Source organism: Neltuma alba, unplaced genomic scaffold, assembly GCF_004799145.2.
Source record: "Neltuma alba isolate B1F8T4 unplaced genomic scaffold, ASM479914v2 tig00010270_pilon, whole genome shotgun sequence".
In the NCBI taxonomy this organism is placed as follows: domain Eukaryota; kingdom Viridiplantae; phylum Streptophyta; class Magnoliopsida; order Fabales; family Fabaceae; genus Neltuma; species Neltuma alba.
The window spans coordinates 328,723-353,214 of NW_021635195.1; the positions used below are offsets into that span (position 1 = coordinate 328,723).

The window sequence follows — 24,492 nt, forward strand, 5'->3', positions numbered from 1 at the left end:
TGTGGCCCCCGGAGCTTGTAGGTCCTACCGGCTCCAGATCAGCAAGCCAAATGTGTGAAAAGTGTAAACAATAAGAGAGAGAGAGAGAGGAGGCGGAGGGTTGACTTTGAGGGGCTTTTGACGTCAAAGTCTTTACATCATACAAACGCATCTTCGCCACAACGCTGCCTCTGCAATCTGCCTGGTGGTTTCCACCAACATTCCAAGAAGCTTCTGATCATTTTTCTTTTTCTGATATCTTAAATATTTAATTTAATTTCTACAGTGATCCAGTAGCGTATATATAAAAGCAACAAACCCTCCTCTTGAGAGCAACCTTGCACCATCCCCTCCTTTTCTCTCTGACTATACTGAATCTCTTCCTCCTGAATCATTCCCGAAAATGGCCGCCAAAAGGTTTTTCGATGATTCTGGTCCAGACCCAGACAACCGAAGCGATAAACGCATGAGACCCACTCGACCTTCTTTTGCTTCGTATGTGCACCGCCCCTTCGATCGTCTCCGTTCAATTTAGTTTCAAAGCCTATCTGGTTCTGAATTCTGATGATTAATTCTATATATTTGACAGGATCATAGGAGAAGTGGTTATGGTGAAGAACATGCACAACCTTTTCTCTGCCTTGGAGCCTTTGCTCAGAAGAGTCGTAAGTCATCAACCATTCATCTTCCATTCAAGAGCTTACTTATCAGAGTCGGATGATTTGGCATTCAAGTTAATTACAATTATTATTTTTGTTAATTAATTAGGTTACTGAAGAGGTTGAAAGAGCGATGAGGCATTGTTGCCCACGTTCGTTGACTCGGTCTCCTTCTCTGCGAATCGAAGCATTTGAACAGCCACAAGCATCAGGCTATCAACTAATGTTCAGCAACAGGCTTTCTCTTCCAATATTCACGGGAACCAGGATTCTGGACATTGATGGCCAAAATATCCAAGTGATGCTTGTTCAGAAGAACGGTGACCAAATGGTTCGGACCAGTCTTCCCCAACCTATTAAGCTGGAACTTGTGGTTCTCGACGGAGATTTCCCCGCAGCCGACAAGGAGGCATGGACCACCGAGGAGTTCGATAAGAACATACTGAAGGAGAGAACCGGGAAACGGCCTTTGCTCACCGGAGAATTGAACCTCACCATGAGGGACGGGATTGCACCCACCTGTGATATTGAGTTCACCGATAATTCTAGCTGGATCAGAAGCCGCAAGTTCCGGGTCGCCGTCAGAGTTGCTCCGGGGAGTAACCCCGGTGTTCGGATTCGTGAAGGCATGACGGAGGCCTTTGTTGTGAAGGATCATCGTGGAGAACGTAAGTATTATTTTTTCTTACTTCAATCAAATTGATAATTAACTACGTGCGATTTTTCTTAACACAGTTTTGATTTGCTATCTGCAAGCCAAAGCCATAACTTAGCGGGTTTCCAATTTAAGCATCTTGGTCTTGCATATATATTTACGTTGTCATATATTTCGTGCTCAAGCCTGATTAAGCTTTGACCTGTTAGCATCGTTAACAAGAATATTTTTATATCAGTCATTTGGTTCACAAGTGTCATTTGTTTATAATTTAATTTAGGTTGTTGATAATCATATATAGGGGAAGAAATACATAGGCCAGTTCTTGAATCAACCTCTTGTTTTATATATACTATTATACATAGAGCTGGTCAAGAGGAAATTTCATTAGATATTTCACACACACCCACAAAATTTTCTGACTGACCCACATATCACTCGAGTTGCACGCGTGAGAAAAGCAGACAATGATAAAGAGAATGAAAGGACGTGGAACTTTACTGGAATTTGGCATGATTTGAACATAATCTCTGTATAGGTCAGGCTATAGATACACAGACATATATTCGACTTTAACAAGAACAATATTCTAATAAAATACTATTTATACTATCTTACAAAAACAAAATACCTAGTTTGGCATAGTTTTGGGAGAAGCTCGATTTATATATATATATATATATATATAGATAATATTTCATATTCTTATACAATAATAAATAAATTCTTACAAAAAAATATATTGAGGGACAGGGTTTAAATTCAAAGATTCAAATTATATATATTTATTTGTAAAATAATCTCCCTCGCTCTCTCTCTCTCTCTCTATATATATATATATTTATATCCACTACGTCGTAGAGAGGGAGAGAGCACTGGATAAGTCCAGATTGTATATTATACTGGACATCCCTACCTTTCATCCTTTCCAGCAAGGTAGATGGTTGTCTGCATTTTGGCTTTTCTTTCTTTATATTTTTCCTCTTAATATATTCCGAATTATCCTTTAAAGAAAAAACTAGATGGCTAGGAAACAAGAAAGCGACTGTTAATCTGCTGGTCAAAAAGAAAAACACAGCTCATTAAGCTTATTAATTAGGAGCTTACTGCCGGCGACACTGCATATGCTCATGGTCCCACCAGAGCAACCTTTTTTTCACACACACACACACACACGCATATGTATTTACAGTTACGGAAAACCATGAACTTTATATTCAGCGATAGATTGATTAATGATACAATGATGAAATTAACGTAAGTTGAATATGAATGTGAAGTGTACAAGAAACATCACCCACCAATGTTGAACGATGAAGTGTGGCGTCTGGAGAAGATCGGTAAAGACGGAGCTTTTCACAAGAAGTTGTCGTCGGAGAGTGTTAACACCGTCCAGGACTTCCTCAAGCTCTTCATCGTCGATCCTCACAAACTCAGAAAGGTAAGAATAATTCCCAATTAATCATCTTGATTTATTATATAAATAAATAAATATTTGTAGGGGCATCATGGGAATTTACTTATTTCTCATTCCTGTGGAATAATTGCAGATTCTAGGGATAGGGATGTCCGAGAAGATGTGGGAAGTGACTGTGAAGCACGCCAAGACATGTGTAATGGGGACCAAAGTCTACATGTACCGTGGGTCCCACTTCGCCCTCTATCTGAATCCCATCTGCCAGCTCATTAAAGCTGAAATGAACGGCCACACTTTCTACGGCAAGGACATCAGCACCAACATTAACAGGGTATGCTCCATATCCATCCACCCACCCGTCCTAATTAATTTCTGGTGGAGCCCCGGGGGGACCAAAAAGAAAAAAAAAATCCATTATTTTTTGAATTTTTTTTTCTGGATCATTCGATCTATTAATTACTCATGAGAATAATGTCACGAATTTGCAGACCTACATAGAGAAATTGGTGAAGGAGGCATATGCGAGGTGGAATTGCTTGGAAGAAATTGACCAACTTATGGGGACTAACATGGCTCTACTAACCCAAGGTTGGTTATTAAGTTGGTTTTAATTATTAATTGCTGATTTCTCTAATGCATTGCAAAAAGGGAGTCTGACCAGCAATTTACTGCTATGTGAGTACAGGGGACAGCATGGAGCAAATGCCGAACAACAGCAACGGCAACAATGAAGCAATATCATTTGGTAATGAGATGGATTTCTTGGGAGATAGCTACGCAACAAACAATGTGGAAATTGGAGGAAGTGGTGAGTGGGGACTGAATAATCCAGTATTCTCAGCAGCATCGTACGTAAATGCCATGACTTATAACTTCTCCGAGACACAATCAGATGGGAATATAACGCCCTCTGCTTCTCTCATGGACGGTTCTGCAACTTCCAGATGGCCTTGACCATTATTCTGTACATATATAGGACTCTATAACTTACAGCATCAGGTAAATTAGGTTTTAGTGCAGTGCCAAGTCTTTCAGCCCTACAAAATGTGTTTGCTAAGCATCACGGTGCTTAGATTGGGCTTTGTTATGTTAGTCTGTAGGGAGTAGTTGTTAGGTAGGTGGAGGCAGGCCCATTTTTAAGAAGGTGTTGTGGATGATGGGCAGGGCCTCTCCTTCCCAATGGTCAACCTTGCCCTTAATGGGTCAGTGTTGCTGTGTTTATTCAATGTTTCCCAAGTCACAGACTTCTGCAACGTGATGTTTCATTTCTTCTTGTATTCGTTTTGGGCGTGGTTTCCCGTGATATTGATCTCCGTTCAGTTCGAGTTTCGACTTTATACTGCTATTACCAAAATCTAACCAAGTAACCGTGGATTGTTTAGTACAAAAATTGATGTCAAGTTCACAAAAAGGTAAGTTAGATGAAGAGGTCCCCCCAAAAAGGGATTCGGTTCGTCTAAAAGTTGTTAAAATAGAGCTTCTTTAATGTGTCGAGAGTTAAATCTAAATCCTCAGCTTCATAGACGTAATAGAAAAGCTTTGCATTGACATGTTATTTAATATGAAACCAAACATGCTTACAATCCTAAAACTGATCGTAGTAGAAATCGATAACCAAGGTATTATACTGGAAAAAAAATGCAATTCTCAGCTCTCACACAACTTCATGCAACGTTACAAATGGAGCCTCTCCAAAACAGTGATCGTAAATTAAATGGACATGATTTTCAACGGTTATATGGTTCAATTCACATAGGAATCTGAGTCATAAAGCTCAGTACATAAAGAAGTTGCCCAGCAAAGGAAATGGTGAATGACAGAAGGACGAACAAGCAAAAGAGAAGCAGAGGAGGTCGACTCAGATGGCAGATATCTTAATCATTTCACACCTCTCAACCTAAGATGAGTACATCATCATTTGTTCTACCATTTCTGGAACGTATGGACATCAAGACTTGAGATAAATGAAGAAATTTTGAGGATTTTGCCTCCATTACAATATCATTCCGCAAAGTTCCTTGTCCCTCAGCCAGGGGGACTTAATTTGGCCACAAGTCTATCTTGTCTCTTCAATAGCATGAATTATCATAAGCATTTCACAAGACTCATATTTGCCATCTTCTTGCCAACAACAAGAGAAACGTTTCCTCATGCCGACACTCGCAAGCTTTCTTCTTCCTCTGTTTTCCTTCTTCATCCATACTGCCTCTGCTAGCAATTCCACTTCATCCTTCACAGTCTGTCCCGCCTACAGCTTTGCCCATCGGATCCAAGCCGGATACCCTTTTTGGCTATCACATGGTTCCATTCCTGACCAGTATTGTGGTTACCAAGAATTCGGCCACATCTGCGATGATGGCTATCCCGTCTACTCTTCACTTATCGTTTCACGAACATAGACTGTGATAATCATTCCCTTCACCTCATTGATTTTGATACCTTCTACCAAGCATGTCTGGGGGCAGTTCACAAAGTTCTGTTGGGCAACTTACTCCATCCTCACTTCCGTTTGTATTTGAAACTTAGGTCTTGTTACAATTCCAGTTCTCACCTCTCTTATGCGTCGCCCATAACGGGCTTTTCATCTGTGGTAGGGACCGAGAGTGGGGGTTTTGATGGTCTAGGAATTCTAAAGAGAGCGTTACGGAGATAAATTTGAAGGGCCATGTTACAAGTGAAGGATTGACGAATGAGCATAAAGAAGAGGCCATGAATGAATGTTTTGTGCTTAACCGGCAAAGCGTTTATGATGAGTGCGAGGATTCTGAAGGGTTGCGTGGCTACAATAATGCTGAAAATGAGCTCATGTGTTTCTGCAAGGATGGCAGCGGACAAAGCAATGGCTGCTCAGGTATGTTAGCAATAAGCGGGATCATATATTCATTGAAAAGGTGCGGCCGCAATCTCTTGCAACAGAACATGTGGCTCTTTCGTTCTTGATGGCAATCTGAAGCATACTACCTAGTTGGTGGAATGCATACATTGCGAGAAACCTGTACATAAAAAAATGGACTGCAATGGTTTGACCCTATATATTTATTAATTAGATGTATGGAAAGATATTAATAAAACATGCTTCATTACTCTTTACATTATCCCTCCATTTGTCAGTAACTACGTGTTGACTTTTTAGGTCTCTAATCCTTGTAATTCACACGATTTCACTCATTCGTGTTTTGTTAATGAAATATATGCTTTTCTTTGTTTATGACAGGGAGATGCATGTGAATATCGTCAACATCATTGGTTTTTGTCTTGAAGGCAGCAAAAAAGCAGTCGCGTATGAACTTATGCCCAATGGTTCACTTGAAAAGTTCATATGCAAGAGGGATTTAGAGGCAAGTGATCCATCCTTAAGTTAGGAAAGATTACTCCAAATTGCCAAAAAGATAGCTGACTTGAGTATTTGCATAGTGGTTGCAACACTCGGTTCTGCATTTTTATTTTGACATAGAACCTAACAATATCCTTTTGGATAAAAACTTTTGCCCAAAGATCTCAGATTTTGAGCTAGCTAAATTTTGTTCTAGAACACATAGTACCATCTCAATGCTTGGTGCAAGGGGTACTGCTGAGTATATGGCTCTAGAAATATGGAATAGGAACTTTGGAGGAGTCTCCCACAAGTAAGACATGTATAGCTATGGAATGTTGACTTTAAAAATGGTTGGAAGAAGACAAGATATAAATGGAGAAGCGAGTGATTCAAGTGATCGATATTTTCCTCATTTGGTATACAAGCAAATTGCATCAGACAAGAATATTGCAGAACATGATTATATGACTCGAGAGGAAAGTGAAAAAGAAGATGATGGTGGTGGGATTATGGTGCGTACAGGCAATGCCATCAGATAGAACTTCCATGAATAGAGTGATTGCTCTCAATTCCACCAAAGCCTTCCATATTTTCTCCTGTAGCAGCAAGAAATGAAGGGAAAAATTGTGCTTCATATTATTCTGTTTATGTTTGATTAGTTGCTCTGTAGATGGTTGCAGATAGTTGTATTATAGACATCTTAGCTTGCTAATCTCTGTATATATAGTGATGAATAATGTGCCAGTCCTTTTTCCCAGTTTTGCGTCTCTGTACCACGTTAATGCAAATGTACAGCGACTAAGAATACTTCATGTCATCTGAATAAATGATGAAATAATTTAAAATCAAATTATTTGATTAAGTATCAACACTTCAACAGGTGTTTTTCTTTCTTGTTTTTTTTTGGTTGGCGTGGCTTCCTTTCATAATGATGTTCGTTCTGTTTGATTTTCAACTTTAAACTGCTATTAGTAAAATCCAGCCCAGTAATTGCGGATTGTTCAGGACACAAATCGATGCGAAATTCACTGAAACGTAGAGTGAAAAAAACATTAACACCCACAACTTGAATTTAATAAAAATAAAACTTTTACTGACAGAAATAATAATTGAGGTGTGAAAGGGTTTCGTTGAATTTCATATTATTTTTTAAATCGTAAATGTGACTTTTCGGTGGTGGTGTTTCTTTTAGTAAAACAAAATTGATTTTATAAAAACATTTTTGGATGAAAAAGGGTAGCGTTATCTTTTGCCCGTGAGATTGACCGAAAAGAATTGGGGGGGAAAAAAACCCTTTCAACGATCATTGATATTGAAAGTAGCTTGATCAAGAAGTTTGAACAACAAAAATAAATTAATAGGTGAGTGTACTATAGGGGTCCTTGCATGGCAGGTTGTTTAAATAGAAACCAAACTATAATTTTAAAAGTATTTTTTACAATTTACGAAATATATATATTGAGGAGTTTGTCTCATTTTGTAAAAATAATGCTTTTTAGAAACACTTTTAAGGGTTGCCAAATACTCTTAATTGTAACACGTTGATGGTTTTGCTTGAAAAGTTGCTGCCATTACTAAAACTACATCAATGCTATGGCTTTGGATAATTATCTTATAGGAGCGAAATTTTAAAAATACCTTAATTTACTAGGCCCGACTCTTAAGGAGACAGGCTCAAGGCTAGCTTGTGGGTTTTTGGCCGTTTAAAAAAAATCTATTTTTTTATATTTTTCACATGTTTTATGAAAAAATAAAAATAAACCAATAAAATTACTAGTAAAAGATATTAATATGAATAAAATTAAGTCACAAATACAAAAGATCATTATACATAAATGTCCATCAACATACAAAAAATTTAAAACATCCATTAGACATAACAAGTCAATAACATTAAGTATTAACATCTAAAAGTTTCATTGAAAGTAGATAAATATTTTCACTAAAAAAAGTGGATAAATACTATCATTGCTGTCTTCAATCGTAAGAATATTTGATTGTGCTTTACTAGTAATAGAGTCTTTTTAACTTCTAAAAATATCAATGATTTCTTCTCAATATTATTTAGCTATTTTGGAGTCTAATATGTCTTCTTCCGTCTTTTTGAATTGAATTTTTTGCTCACCAGTAAGTTTATTTAAAAATATCAATGTTAAGTTTGTTTTAGAGGTTTCAACTTAGCAACTACTGGAAATTGATTCTGTGTTTGTAATCTACAAACAAGGTCTTATAATTAAGACTGAAGGTAGTACTTTTTTTCTTAGACTTTAAATGTGAAAATTACTTTGCTGCGCAGTCTCGTAAGAAGTATAAAATATCTTAGCACTTTGGATTGATCCATAGTATGCTTTTAATGAACTAACTATATCATCTTTTTTTGGCTTTTGCTTAGGATGGTCTTTTTTTGTTTTATCTAACTCACTTGTCTAACTTTATTTAAATATAGAGTAAAAATTTTGATATAGTCACTATAGAAAAAGTGTTAACTTATTTATTAAAATTTTATAACACATACAAATTGAAGCGAATATGTTGGTTTAATCATTAAAATTTTGTTTTGATACGGGGAATATATTTTGTTATTTTAATATATAACTGTTGGTCCAAATAAACACAAATTTGAAATATGATTTAGGATATGGAGAATATATTTTTATTTATTTTAATATCATTAAAGACTGAGGTGTGAGCTGAGAGTGAGTGAAAGACTGAAAGTAAAACTTAGAGAAAGAAAATGTGTAAAACATTAGGGACTTAGGTTAGGGTTAAGAAAAAAATGTAAACTAAGAAAAAAAAATTATTGTTGGCGGGTTTAAACGGGTTGACTCGTTTATTTTTCAGCTCTATAAGATTGGCCGTTTTAAGTCAAAGTTCCCTTTGAAAACTCTAAATTACAAACCTGGCCTTCAACTTAAATGAATTTAAAGGGACCAGTCCAACGGGTTCGACTCATTTTTCCGGTTCTAGATCCAACCTTATAAAAGCCACACTCTTGTTGCAGACCACAAGATGAGCCTGTAATATCTAATGGCGCCTCTCTAATGTGTCCGCATTAAATTTGACTCCTCATGAGACACACGCCTTGTAAAACTATTCAATATGAAACCAGACATATCTTAAAAGGAAAATTATAATTACGTCCTAAAAAAATACTCCTCCGGTCCTTAATATAAGACCCATTTAACTAGTTTGATTAGATTAAGAAAGTTAGGTAAGTTAGTTAATTATAAGAAAGGTAACACATTTTTCCTAAAACACCATAATCATCTTTCTTAATACCCCCTCTCCCTCTTCTATTTGATTATGATTGAGGGAGTATCTATAGGGGTAATTTAGAGAAAATTGATAAATATAAAAAATGGGTCTTATATTTAGGACCAAAACCAACTCAAGAATTGGGTCCTATATTAAGGACCGGAGGAGTATTTAATTATTCTAAAGTCTATTGATATTTGAGAAGTGTAACAAGTTTTAGTATAAAAAATGATAACTTGTTTATGCTTTTCATTTGTACTTTTTAGTAATTAAATTCTTTCAGGAGCTTCCTAATTAAAATCCTAAATCTACTCGTAGAACAAGTCAATTACGAAGTTATACTCCAAAACAAGTCAATTTTGGCACATCGTTATCTTCCCCATCGTACAACGGTTTGACCCTTCATAGTTGTACTTTGGCACAAAGTGTTCACATTTCAAATTCCAACTTATTATTTACTTTCTGAAAAAAACCTTGCCGAAAGGGTTCTTCAAAGAAACTAGACTTAAACTATATAGGATAGTAGCCTAATTTGGGTCGATTCACAAAGGAGCTTAAATGATGTTAAAGTCCCTTAGCTAAACCACTAATTAACAAATTAACAAATTAAAGATGCAGACAATTGAACAATGGATCATTCATTTCAGGTCTCATAAATGCAGAATATAAATCTTTGTAAATTTCGGATTTATCTCAGCAAGATGGTGAGAGGTTAAAATGTGATAAAATATCAAATGTGAAAGAGTGTTCTCCTGGAGATGTGCTTTGCCTTCCTAGTCTGATTAAGATATTGGAGTGAGACCGAATTGAAAAGATTGAACTAACAACTCGTTAATTCCCTTGCCAATTAGATTCCGCAACTGCGGTAATCTAAGGATAGGTATAGACTCATTCGGTTAAGAATCAGAAGCACAACAAATCAAACTTCTCCATGACAATCATAACTATACACTGTTTTGAACATTAATCAAATCGATTATAAGGTCTGAAACAACTTGAATAGAAACTATAATCTGATTTTACTCAATAACAGAGAAGGCACTTTCAACTCGAATGTGCGATAGATTCATTGCTCTACTAATTCTCGAACAGATTCAAAAGTTCTAGTGAAATATAATTCGTAATCAATCATGAAATAATAATATCAAATGAGCAACTCGTCTAATCCACATTATAATCTCAGACCAAAACTGAAGAAACGAGAAACTCCCTGTTAAAACTAAGACTCAGGCATCGGTTCCATCTCCAGGCAGAACACAGACGCTTAGCTGCTCATGCTTTGGTTTTGTTCCGCATCGTTGAAGATTGCGATAGCCATGGCAGAAATGGTATGGGTCGGATAGGAGAGAATGTGAGAGGAATAGTGACGGTGGGATCCAGATGAAGCTCTCGAGAATGAGTGAGGTCTCCTCTGCATCTGAGATATTCAATCTGGAGTAAAGATGATGATGAGCTATCCTTCTCAAATCTCCCCTGCATCTGATCCGTTAAAACTACTTTTCCCTCCAACGGTCCATAACAGAATCCTCCGCTGTCTCTCCCTTGAAATGCTGCGCTTCACCAATCAGCAATTCCTCTCCTCTGGGTTGGGCTCGAGCTTCTTTCACTGTTCCTGGCCCAAAATCGTCTAGCCAATTTTGCAGATCCAAAATGTGCTCTCTTTCCTATTTTGCACTTGTAATTAATTCAAATGTAACACAGAAAATAATTCCCAAACTGAAAATTCATTCAAAATACTAATAAAGTATCATGTTAGACCAGATTCTCGGACCATGTGCATTTAACATATTATTTAAACAATAGTGCAATTATTATCTAATCAATTTCCTAAAATAGCCCAAAATGCACATTTTAAACATATTGAAAATATGGTCTATCACTTTCCAACATCTTCTGGGTTATATTATTTCTCATTATTAATATAAGAGTTACTCCTATAGTCTTATTTATAGAAGAAAGAAAGAAGATATTTTTTCGTCTTATTTATGGGGTACTGAGAGAAATTTTTTGTATGGATGTATAATTTTAGCCCTTATTTATTATTGTGTTGACTTTGTTTACAAAATGTATAATGTAAATTAAATAGAGATAAAGTTGAAAAGTTATTAAATTTTAAATAAGAGTTAATGAAGTTTAATATTTATTTGGTCTGTGTGAAACATATTGAAAATGCCTTATAAATAGGACCAAAGAAGTATTCTTCTAGTTAAATTTACAAGGTAGAGAGAAGACATTTTTTTTGTTCCTATTTATAGGACACTCAGAGAATTTTTTTTAATGGATGCATAATTTAATTCTTTATTTATTATTGTGTTAACTTTGTTTATATGAGGTATAATTTATATTAAATAGGGATAAAATTGAAAAGTTGTTAAATTTTAAATAAGAGCTAATAAAGTTTAAGGTTTTTCTTGATTTGTGTAAAACATGTTGAAAGTGACTTATAAATAAAACTAAAGGAGTAGTTTGACATTCAATTTAGTCCTAAATATAAGATCCAAATTCACTTTATTTTTTATATTTATTTTTTTCCCCAAAACAGTAATTGTAGTAGTTGTATATGTCAAAGTAGTTTTTACTAGTATATATGATTAGCAATGGTATTTTGGAGAAGATAGTATATATTTATTACAAATAATTAACTTAACTAATTTTTTTAATATATTCGAATTAGTTAAATTCTCTTATATCAACCACGGGAAGTAATATATGATCTATTGTGGAAAAATTTTCAAGTTTTACACTTGCAAATATGCCCAGAATATTTGAGAATATATATGACCCCTAACAAACTACGCATTCTTGATGAGCCCCAGTTTTCGTGTCAATATCGTTTGGGTTCGCATAATTCCAATAAACAAATACATAGAGCATTTTAAAAAAAAAAAATTCAGATGCACAATGCTGCTGACAAAGCGAGTGAACGGAAAAGCATGCACGTCAACCTGGTGCGGTAGTTACTTTCACAAGTACTTCAACTTCCACTCGATTGAAAAATCGGAATTCAGAGCATCTTCCCATCATCTATTACACGCCAATATATTTGATCTCAACCTAATATCAGTATATCGTCACTTGTTCAGCCATTTCTGTAGCGTGTGAACATCAAGACTAGAAATAAACGAAGAAATTTGAAGGCTTTTTCCTCCTTTTCGAGATCATAAAGTCCAGTGTCCCTCCACCAGGAAACACATTTTCTTCAATATCGCATAAAATATCAAAACCATTTCACAAGACTCGAATTCGCCATCTTTTTGCCAAACTCAGAATCATCCTGATATCATTCCAACAAGAGGAACATTTCCTGATGCTGAAGCTCATCCCGTGCTTTTTTCTTCCTCTGTTTTCCTTCTTCATCCATAATGCCTCTGCCAGTAATTCCATTTCGTCTTCCACAGTCTGTCCCCCCTCCAGCTGTGCCGACGGTTTGCAAATCAGATACCCTTTCTGGCTATCAGATTCACATGGTTCCCCTCCTAACCACTACTGTGGTTATGAGGAATTTGGGCTCATCTGCTCTCATCAAGGTGGCTACCCCATCTGGTCTCCACCACCTGGGTTACGTTATCGTGTCGCGCACGTAGACTATGATAATCATACCATTCACCTTATTGACGTTGACACTTTCAACCGAACATGTCCAAGGGCACTTCACAAGGTTCCCCTGGGAAATTTGCCCCTTTCTCATTCCCCTTTGAATTTGAACCTTAGCTTTCACTACAATTGCAATTCTCACCCATCTAATGCGTCGCCCATAAGGTGTTTGACGTCTGGTGTGAAGCAGTCCTTTGTGTTTGTGATGGGGAACGAGAGTAATGAGGGTTTTGATTGGTCCAAGACTTGTGAAGAGAGTGTTGTGGTGCCAGTGATGAAGGATCGGGTTACAAGTAAAGGGTTGATGAATGAGTATAAAGAGGCTATGAACGAAGGGTTTCTTCTTAATTGGCAGACTGCCCAGAGTTGTGAAGAGTGTGAAGCTTCTGACGGGATTTGTGGCTACATTGATACCAGAAAAGAGTCGTTGTGCTTCTGCAAGGATGGCAACGTGCAAAGCAATAGCTGCTCAGGTATATTAGACCGCTGGATCATTTACTGATAGAATTGTTGCCGTTGCAATTTATTGCAACAGAGCCTGTTGCTCTTTCTTTCTTGATTCCAATTTGAAATATCTAACAACTAGTTGGTGGCATACATACATCGCAAGAAACCTATATAACAAATTGCAATTATAAATACTTTGACTATATATATATATTTTATTAGATGTATAGATAGATATTAATAATAACATGCTTTATTACTCTTTACATTATGCCTACATTAGTCAGTAAGTACATGTTGAATTTAGATCTCTAATCCTTCTGAATGATAAGATTTCGTTGATTCGTGTTTCGCTAATAAAATATATGCTTTGTTTGGTGACAGGAAGATGCAGAGTCCATTTGTCAAAGCTAATTATTGGTAAGATATCTCTCCACACACACACACACACGTCCTTTCCTGCCATTTCTTTTTTCTTATGACAGTAAAAGAAGGGTCTTGTAATGAGATATATGTATGTACGTACGTATTTAAAAAAACATGCTAAGGATCAGGAAATGCTTGTATATAGCTAGCCACTGAAAGCAGAATATAGCGGCCATTTGAGAATGAGGCTTGTTAAGTAGAAATTTAAATATTGCTCCTCAACATCTTTTTGTCCATAAAGATTAATGGAAGTTTAAACAACATAAACTATCATTGTACAATTTGATCTGAAGTGCAAGCCTAATGTACGGAGTACAGCAATACTTCATTAGAACATGTCCTTTCCTATTTATAGCGTGTGAAGTCCTAATGCTCCGGTCTCTTTCATAATGGGCTTCAGGATATGTTCTCCATCACCTGAATTCTCTTTTATTTCTGCCGATAGGTTTAATAGCTGCAGGAGTGGGAGCTCTGCTGATATGCATCATTTTCTTCTTCTCAAGACGAAAAATATCAGTAATGATCGCAGTATATTTTCAGAAGATGAAAAAGAACGATGAAGCCATTGAGTCCTTCATCAGAAATAATGGGCCTCTAACTATAACAAGGTACACATTTTCAGAAATCAAGAAAATGACCAACTCTTTTGAAGTCAAATTGGGAGAAGGAGGTTATGGCACTGTATTCAAAGGAAGCACACTACACAGCTGTCCTGTGGCTGTGAAGGTGTTGAATGCATCCAAAGGGAACGGTGAAGAGTTTATCAATGAGGTTGTGAGCATTAGTAGGACTTCACATGTAAATATTGTCACCCTCCTTGGTTTTTGTGTTGAAGGCAGCAAAAAAGCACTTGTATACGAACTTCTGCCCAATGGTTCACTTGAGAAGTTCATATGCAAGAGGGATTTAGAGCCAAATGATCCACCCTTGAGCTGGGAAAAATTACTTCAAATTGCAGAAGGGATAGCCAAAGGACTCGAGTATTTGCATAGGGGTTGCAACACTCGAATCTTGCATTTTGATATAAAACCTAACAATATCCTTTTGGATAAAAACTTGTGTCCAAAGATCTCAGATTTTGGGCTGGCTAAACTCTGTTCTAAAACACGTAGTATTGTCTCAATGCTTGATGCAAGAGGAACTGCCGGGTATATTGCACCAGAAGTATGGAATAGAAACTTTGGAGGAGTCTCTCATAAGTCAGATGTGTATAGTTATGGAATGTTGATTTTGGAAATGGTTGGAGGAAGACAAAATATCAACAGAGACATAAATGATTCAAGTGATGCATGTTTTCCTTATTTGGTATACAAGCAAATTGAGATGGACAAGAATATAACAGAACATGATGGCATGACCAGAGAGGAAAGTGAAATTGCAAAGAAGATGGTCATGGTGGGATTATGGTGCGTCCAGACAATGCCATCAGAAAGGCCTCCCATGAATAGAGTGATTGAGATGTTGGAAGGGAGCTTGGATCAGCTCTCAACGCCACCAAAGCCTTTCATGTTTGCCCCTATAATTCCAGCAACCGGAGAGGGAAATTGCGCTACAAATGGTGTTCTTTCCTTTTCGGTGGATTATCAATGGGGTAGATAGAATTCCCCTTTCGCAAAGTTAAATCCTTGTATACTTGTAAATGCATCATCGATACGAAATCAGTAGCTTCTTTTTTCTACCTTATGCGAATTTTTCAGTTTGAATTTCGAGAACTAAGTGCCGCCATCAAGTGAAAAGTATATGTAGCACATGTCATTACTAAGATGTTATATACTAGCTTCTTCCATGGATAATTTGTCAAATTTATTCAAAATACGAAAGGGTTGAAAATATTATAGATAAGCACCAAAATGATAATAAAAAAAATTGGGTCTAGTAGAAAAAAATTAATTCATCATAATATGATAAATTAAAGTTTGAATCCTTATTGGAGTGCCTGATAATGCCTCAAAATTATTTACAAAATTTATACAGTTATTTTGTCGGACCAAAGTCTTCCTCTAGGAAAAAAAAATAAATGTCATGAATAAAATGGTCGTGGAGCAAATAATTTACATAATTTAATAATCATTCCTATGGGAAAAAATAGTACTAAGATGGCTGAAATTTAATACTCTTCTTGTCCTTAATATATGAGCTAATTAGGAAGTTAATGTTGATCCTTTATATAAGACTTATTTCACATGTTTATTGATTTTTTTTTCAAATTAACTTTATTAATATTTTCCTAACAATAATTAAGTAAGAGAAAGAGAGAGGGAATTAAGTAAGATACTTATGGTGTTCTAAAAAAACATATCATATTAACTAATTTAACTAATATCTTTAATTTACTTAAATTAGTTAATTAGGTTGTATATTAAGAACAGGAGGAATAGTATTTAAATTTCATATATATATATATGTGACTATTAAATTACCTTTATCTTTGTATTAAATTTCATGATTACTCAGTGCTAAAAAAAAAAAAAAATTTCATGATTACTAGTTTTTTCTTTTTAAAGAGGTAAAGAATGCCAAAAGCCAAAATTAACACGAAATTTTCCTATGTGTGATAAAAAAATTTCTTTATCTAATTACTAAATTTCTTTTCTTCGGCTTCTAAATCAATTGTTTTTAAAAATGTGATAAAAATGGTTGAACACCTGAAATTGATGGCTAAATTTGAATCTTCTGCAATTCTTTTTTTCTTTGTTTGACTTTTAAATATATTTTTAAAAAAACTTGTACACCATTTCATCCCTTTTGGAAAAAAGTCGTCAGCGACGACAGCTCCACCACCAGGGAAGTTCGCCGGCTGTGCCATTGCCAACTACGAAAGTAAAGGGAGGAGGAAGGAATTACACACACACGCACACACGATTGTTTTGTGGGCATTTTGGTCAAGACACTTTTTTTCTAGGGAAAATGACGCACAGGTCCCAAGAAGCAGACTTTATTCATCTAAGATCCTACAAAATGTTAAAATTACTAGCAGGTCTCAGGAATCTTAGAGTATTATATGCTAATTGTAAAATGTAAAATGACATGACTACTTTTTAGATTTCTAATTTACGTTTGCTTTGTCATTGCGATTGACAGTCTTAGTAGTGACTATTAACAACCCGATAAAAAGCTGTTGATAATCTCAGCAGTATCCATTGACAACTTACTTTATAAGATTATGTAACCTCCACATAAGAATAAATTATAATCAAATAGTATAATACAACAATTTTAACACTAAAATGACAAGTTTTTCAAAGGCGTTAAGAAATTGGTGAAGGAGGCAAATGTGAAGTGGAATTGCCTCGAAGAAATTGACCAACTTATGGGGACTAACATGGCTCTCCTAACCCAAGGTTGGTTGTTAACTTGGTTTTAATTATTAATTGCTGATTTCTCTAATGAATTGCAAAAGGGAGTCTGACCAGCAATTTGCTAATTTGTGAGTACAGGGGAGAACATGGAGCAAATGCCAAACAATAGTGGTAGCAACGATGAAGCAATATCGTTTGGTAATGAGATGGATTTCCTGGGAGATAGCTATGCAACAAACAACATGGAAATTGGAGAAAGCGGTGAATGGGGACTAAATAATCCAATATTCTCAGCAACATCGTACGTAAATGCCATGTCTTATTTATAACTTCTCCGACACACAATCAGATGGGAATATAACGCCCTCTGCTTCTCTCATGGACGGTTTTGCAACTCCCAGATGGCCTTGACTATTATTCTGTACATATATAGGACTCTATAACTTACAGCATCAGCTAAATTAGGTTTTAGTGCAGCGCCAAGTGTTTCAGCCCTCCAAAATGTGTTTCCTAAGCATCACGGTGCTTACATTGGGCTTCGTTATGTTTTTGTTTTTGGTACAAGAGAGGGCCTAGCCCAAAACGAAAAACACTAAATTAAGTGGGATTAGATCCCAAGCACTCCTTGTTCACCAGGTTCCTCAGATCCAACGGACAAGTATCAAAATAGGAGGAGGTGGATATCCCCTTTTTAGCCAACGCATCAGCAACCTTATTTGCATCTCTATCAACGTACCGGAGTCTAATTTCCCAATTAAATTCAAGCATCTCCTGTATCTGAACTATCATCAGACTGTAGCTTCGACTCACTTTCATATGTGCCAAATAGTCTATTAGATTTTTTGCATCAGATTCAAGCACCACCTGCTTAAACCCGAAATCCCAGGCTAATTTCAGGCCCTTGAAAATACCCCAAGTTTCAGCCTCCATAACACTACAAGAACCAATCTGGAAGGAAAATCCTACTATCCAATTTCCATGATTATCTCTTATCACTCCACCGCAACCAGCATTTCTGGAAATTTTGGAGACTGCCCCATCCACGTTCAGTTTAACCCAACCTTCAGGAGGAAGGCACCAATTATTTGCACGGACTTCAGTCTGGCCTTCCTTTTCCCGTCTCATTGGTTCATTGAAAGGAACAAAGTTCTGCCAACTATAATTAATTACAGTAACAGGGTCAGGGGGTTTAACAAAATTTTCATCAAATAAAGCAGCATTCCTCCAGAGCCAAAGCTTCCAAACAGCTACTCCCCATAACAAACTCCAGTCATCATAAACTCTAGCGCCTATATTGTTCTGTAAATTAAGAGCAATCCACTCTTTTAAAGGAGCTGTGAAAAATCTGACCAAATTCCTTTGATCTACAAAAGAGTACCATGCTGATTTAGCATAGTCACAATCCCTAAGCACATGTAGAATAGATTCCACCTCATTAAGACAAAACGAGCACATGGGTGAACATTGTGACCACTTGCTCCTCCAGAGATTTGTAGGTAGCCTTTCATGAAAGATTCTCCATAAAAAGACCCGAATCCTTTCAACTCCTCTCCATTTCCAAATAGTCTTATAAATAGGACTATATAAGGAGCAAGGATTTTCTTCAAGAATAAAGTAGGCACTCTTGACACTGAAAGAGCCAAAAATATAGTCTTTCCAAATCAATAAATTCTCCCCAGCCGAATCAAACGGAGGTATGGTGCTAGTGAGACGAGATATCACCTGCGGTTGGATCACAGTGGCCAATCTATGTAAGTCCCACATACCATTAGTAACCCAATCCGCCACCACACTACCACGTTCCTCCTCAGATAAATTCTTGATACAAAGATCTTCAATTTTCCTCTTTGGTAATAACCACAAATCAGTAAAAAACCTAATGGTCCTTCCATTTCTAAGCTGCCACTTAGAGCCTTTCTCGATTATCTCTTTCTATTTACATATAAATTTCCAGATGCTAGAATCTCCTGGAAGAGTTGTCAGAAGGTTCTCTTCATTATGTAACATATACTTTTGGTTTAAAACATCAGTCCAAAGACCTTTTTCACCTAAAATCAATCTCCAGGCCAATTTTGCCCCGAAGGCTGCATTAACAGAAGATAGTTTTTTAAAACCAAGTCCTCCGTACTCCTTGGGTTTGGTTACATACTGCCATCCTATTGGATGATAGCCTTGCTTCTCTTTATTATGACCCCATATGAAATTCATTTGCAGTCTTTCTACTTCATCACATATCTTCTTAGGTATTTGGGAGACCTGCATAGGATATAGTGGAATGGAGCTCAACACAGATTTGGCCAGAGTAATTCGACCTGCAGTAGAGAGACATTCAGCTTTCCAGCTTGCCAATTTAGATCTTACTCGATCAACAATAAATTGAAACTTTTCTATGGATTTTCTATTCCTTGATAAAGGGAAGCCAAGGTACCTCCCTATTTCTGGAGAAACTTTCATTTGGGTTAGATCTTTAATTTTCCTGATCATATTCGATCCAACTCTAGGAGAGAAATAAAGAGAGGACTTGCTCCTATTAACTCTCTCCCTTGAAATTTTAGAAAAAAGATCAAGAACATCCATCATACAAGACACCTACTCTTCAGTAGCCACTCCAAATAAAAGCAAATCATCAGCAAACATAAGATGAGAGATAGCAGGCCCATTTCTAGAAACTGCAATAGGCTTCCATTTTCCCCCATTTACAGCATCACTAATAAGATGAGACAATCTGTCCATACATAAAACAAACAAAAGAGGAGAGATGGGGTTACCTTGTCTTAAACCTCTTTGAGGAGCAAAATACTCAGTCATTGAACCATTCCACAAAACATTGTATGTGACCGAGGTGACACAAGACATAACTAGATTCACAAACTTATCATCCATTCCAGCATCATAAAGGACCATGTGAATAAAACTCCAGTTAAGCCTATCAAAGGCTTTTCAAGATCAATCTTTAAAGCCACAAACTAGTCTTCCCTTTTGCCTTGCTCATCACATGCAGAAGTTCTTGCCCAATAATGATATTATCTTGAATATGCCTTCTTTTAATAAAGCTGGCTTGATAAGGGGACACCAAATCATCCATCACAACTTTAAGACGATTAGCAATAATTTTAGTAATGCATTTATAGTGAACTGAACACAGAGAGATCTGTCTAAAATGAGTGATCACTTCAGGATTTTCCCTTTTCGGTATAAGAGAAATCAATGTCTTATTAGAATCATCAAGTCTCAGATTGCCTTGAAAAACCCCTTTAACAAATTTACAGACAAATGGACCCACTGTTTCCCAATTATATTGAAAGAAAATAGGGGAAAACCCATCAAATCCTGGTGCTTTATAAGGACCCATATCAAATATTGCATCTTTAATTTCCTTATCATTCGGCATAAAACCCATAGAATCTAACAATTCCTTTTCTACTCTGGGGAAATTGATAACAGTTTGCACATTTGAATTGCCAATATCATCCACAGAATACAACTTTTTAAAATAACTCACAACCAGAGATTTGAGATCAGCATTGTCATGTATCCAAACACCCTGGTCATTTTTCAGAGAAACAATTCTATTCCACTTCCTTCTTCTATGGGTCTTAAGGTGATAATAACGGGTGTTCCTATCTCGTTTAGTTATCCAATTTGACCGGGCTTTTTGAAACCATTTGACTTCCTCTAATTTCAAAATAAATTCCAATTCAGCTTGGAGTTCTAGCTCGAGTTTAGATAGAAAGCTGGAAAACGGATAAGCTTGGGATTGCTGAATACCTTTAAGTCTATTAAGGATGTTTCTCTTTTTCTTTTCCACAAGGCCAAAAACTTCCCTGTTCTAAACTATAATTGAGTCTCTAAAGCTAGATAAACTTGCGTTAATATCATCATTTTCTATCCAAGACTTTTCAACGAACTCCAGGAAATTTCCATGTTCAATCCACATTGCTTCAAACCTAAAAGGTTTAATACCTCTGAAAGCCATACTAGCAGCATCTAAAAATAGAGACAATGGATTATGGTCAGAGAAAGCAGTCTGAGAGCATACCTTGACCAAATAATTATTGAAAGAATCCATGAATTGAGCATTCCCTAAGGCCCGATCAAGACGTTCAAACATCCTTGCACAGCCCGCCATCTTTCGTCCTTTCCAAGTAAACTTAGGACCCTTAAAATTCAAATCGTTCAAACAGCAATCAATTATCCGATCATTGAACCACTTGATTCTGTTTTGACTTGCAATACGACCACCCACCCTTTCAGAAGCATCAGCGATATCATTAAAATCTCCATAAACAACCCATGGTTCAGAGATATCAGTAGATAAAACTTTCAAATCATTCCAGAGGGCCTGCCGTAAATTTGAGTGGGGGATCACATAAACTGCAGTCAAAAGAAAACTGGGAAATCCTTCAAAATCACAACGAGCATGAATAAAGTGTTTGTTGCTAGACAGCACAGAGATTCGAACACGATCACTCCTCCAAGCCATGACCAAGCCACCAGAACACCCATTGCTAGCGATCGTGTACATATTGTCAAAGCCCAGGGAGAGAAGACATCGCAACTTTGATTCACTATCACATTTTGTTTATGATAGAACAAGGATTGAAGGAGTTGGCCCACCAAAAATAGCCTTTAAGTTTTTATTAAGGCTTTTACCACAAGCCCCTCTAATATTCCAATATATAATTTGATCCATAAGGAAAGGCTTAGCAGAGTTAGAACGAGGCCCAATTAACACTGAGGGGAAAGCTGTGTTTCGGGCACCACAGATTTCTCACTTGGAGTGATATTCTCAAGACCCACTGGAATTGGGCTAACCACACTCGGCCCAGCTTTCTCAACTCATTGCTCCTTATCCATCTCCAAGTCTTCGCCTGGGTCATGGGGGAAAGGAGAATCATTGACATTACAGTCCACAGCTTTTCCTCCCACTTCCTCGGAGGGAAAACTATTATTCTCATCAAGACTATTCCTTTGGATCGAGTTCCCTTCTTCGTTGTCTTCTAGTGTCAACATCCAAATCTCGTTTGATCTCCTATGGTTCACAAACATCTCGCGAGACCGTTTTTCTCTTTTCCCCTGTTCTACTCGTTCAATAGCATGTTCAGCAGCCTTCTCTGGGACCACCTCCGTAGTACCACCATTGTGCCTTGCTCTCCTTCTACTTTGAGTAGACTTTTTCCCACCCACAAAGTGTACAGATGTAGTGGTGGGATGAGCAAATTGTACATTTGATAAATTCCAATTTTAATATACTATTTGATATCTTTTTGGGGATATTTATCAATTAAAATGAGATAATTTGTATTGATTGCGGATATTTTGAATTAAATACTAGTGGCATAAAATTAAAAATTTAATAGGAAATCTTATCATATTTTTATCTTCATTTAAATAATTAATTTTGGGCTTTATGATAGTATCTTAATTTATCTTTTACAGGTCTCAGAAAAGGAAATAAATATAAAAGGAAAGCTGAAGGGAAAAAAAAGAAAAGAATTTAAAAAGAAAAAAAAAGGAATTAAGTGATGGAAGCCACAGATTTGCATTAGGTTATTATATTAACCTAATCATCAATTGCCATAGGAGGAGGCTATATATACAATAACGCCGCATGCACACGAGGACGGCCAAGTGTGACAACCGCTCTTTCAAAACTATTTTAGATTAAATCTAACAATTTATTTGAATGATTAACCATGATAGAAAAGAAGAAACCTTAAAATTTTAAAATCGCTATCATGGTTAAAAAAAAATAAACTTATAATAAGAGTAACATCGATCGTTACCTTGGGCCTTGGACTTCCAAAGTCCAAAAATATCATTCAACCATTAGCCCAAACCAAATTTATATTTTCAACCATACGAACTGATAAATCGGTTTAATATAAACTATAGAGCTCATTAGTCAAAAGTCAACACTTTCAAAGGAGCGTTACATGCAGAGTCTAAGATGTCTCGGCCCTCCTCGCGGCCCTGTCATACCAGACAGTAGTATTTAAAAGTATTATTTTACATCATGATAGTAGATGAGCCCTATGTGGCAATATATAACAAGTCAACACATAGAATAAAGGCAGGGAGGCTATACAGGCTATAACAGCACACTATGCCTCCGGAGCCTTCCCTGATGGGCCACCACCGGAACTATCGCCTGAAAATGTTAAACCACGGGATGAGACAAATGCCTCAGTAACCAACTTTCCAACTCATCATACATACTAACACGTGCTCGTGAGGTGTCAAGTGGGACAGTTATAAATTCTCAAGAACTATAGATATATCCATAGAAATATAATTTCAATCATCCAAACCCTCACTATGGGGGTCAACACACAAGCAACATAAGTCTATCCCTCACTCTGGGGGATCAATCAAACATATGGGCCTATCCCTCACTCTGGGGGACGAATAAGAAGCCACAAAGGCCTATCCCTCACTATGGGGGACGAAAGAAGAAGCCAACCAATGTGCACCAATGGTGGCCTTACCACGTGGTAGGATAGGACTCAATCCAAAATCCAAATAACAACCAACCATTCACAATATAATAAAAAATGTCTCAATCTTTTCTTAGTATAATCCATAAGATATAAATTATATATCTTTTCCAAACTTCTCGATCACAATTCCAAAAATCCCACAAGACAATTTTCATAGCTCAAAAGATATAACATATATACTCGAGTTCCAAATATCAAATATTATTCTAAAAATAGCAAAATACTCACAAACAACATATTAGCACATATAACAAGTGAAAAGTGGTTACCTTTCGCCAAAGTAATACTAAGGATTACCACAAGGTCAATCCTTTGCTCAACCAAAAATTAATCTACACAATTAATATAACCACATATTAATATAAATTAATTAAACTTCTCTAGATTAGTTAAATTTCTACTTTAATTAAATTTTTATTCTAAATTCCCGTAACTCTCATAACCCAAAAATTATTAAGTATTTTAGCAACAACTTAAAATTTCTAACAAGCCAAAATATTTATTTACCACCTCCAAATTATTTATCTTAATAAAAAGGATTTTCAACAATTTCCAAATATAAAATTATTATGTTATAAATTCTAAAAACTCTCTTTTAAGTTTAAACCTCAAAATCAAACTATCAAAAATTCAATAATACTTCAAATATTTATAACTAAATAATATAATCAAAACTTTAATGGTATAACTACCATATATATATATTTTTCCATAAATAATAGACTTTTTAGCTACAATAATTATTTTAAAACCTCCAGTCATCCAATAAATAAAACTAAATCGATTAAAATCTTAATAATATATCAAACAATCTAAATAAATTATTTGACTTAAATTTCATCGGTAAAAATATGGTATATCCCATAAATAACAGATTTTTAACTAAATAAATTAATTTAAATACTAAAACTAACAAATAGAGAAATCTAAACCGATTAAAATTAA

At 36.0% G+C, this 24,492-nt stretch overlaps 3 protein-coding genes across 3 annotated transcripts; 2 read left to right on the top strand and 1 right to left on the bottom strand.

Annotated features, from left to right (window-relative positions):
* The first annotated feature begins 312 nt into the window (after positions 1 to 312).
* LOC114755439 (protein SAR DEFICIENT 1) lies at positions 313 to 4,035 on the top strand. The gene is made up of 7 exons (XM_028944317.1): positions 313 to 474; positions 569 to 644; positions 748 to 1,306; positions 2,574 to 2,734; positions 2,844 to 3,041; positions 3,199 to 3,298; positions 3,396 to 4,035. The coding sequence occupies exons 1-7, from the start codon at positions 383 to 385 to the stop codon at positions 3,662 to 3,664; spliced, it is 1,455 nt and encodes a 484-aa protein (XP_028800150.1). The 5' UTR covers positions 313 to 382; the 3' UTR covers positions 3,665 to 4,035.
* Positions 4,036 to 5,419: 1,384 nt separating this feature from the next.
* Positions 5,420 to 15,347, top strand: LOC114755463 (LEAF RUST 10 DISEASE-RESISTANCE LOCUS RECEPTOR-LIKE PROTEIN KINASE-like 2.1). Its single transcript, XM_028944346.1, has 3 exons — positions 5,420 to 5,561; positions 12,680 to 13,348; positions 14,194 to 15,347. Exons 1-3 carry the CDS (start codon positions 5,420 to 5,422, stop codon positions 15,345 to 15,347), a joined length of 1,965 nt encoding a protein of 654 aa, XP_028800179.1.
* Positions 15,348 to 20,000: 4,653 nt separating this feature from the next.
* LOC114755464 (uncharacterized) lies at positions 20,001 to 21,572 on the bottom strand. The gene is made up of 2 exons (XM_028944347.1): positions 20,956 to 21,572; positions 20,001 to 20,871 (listed from the first exon to the last, which is right to left on the bottom strand). Exons 1-2 carry the CDS (start codon positions 21,570 to 21,572, stop codon positions 20,001 to 20,003), a joined length of 1,488 nt encoding a protein of 495 aa, XP_028800180.1.
* Positions 21,573 to 24,492: the final 2,920 nt, after the last annotated feature.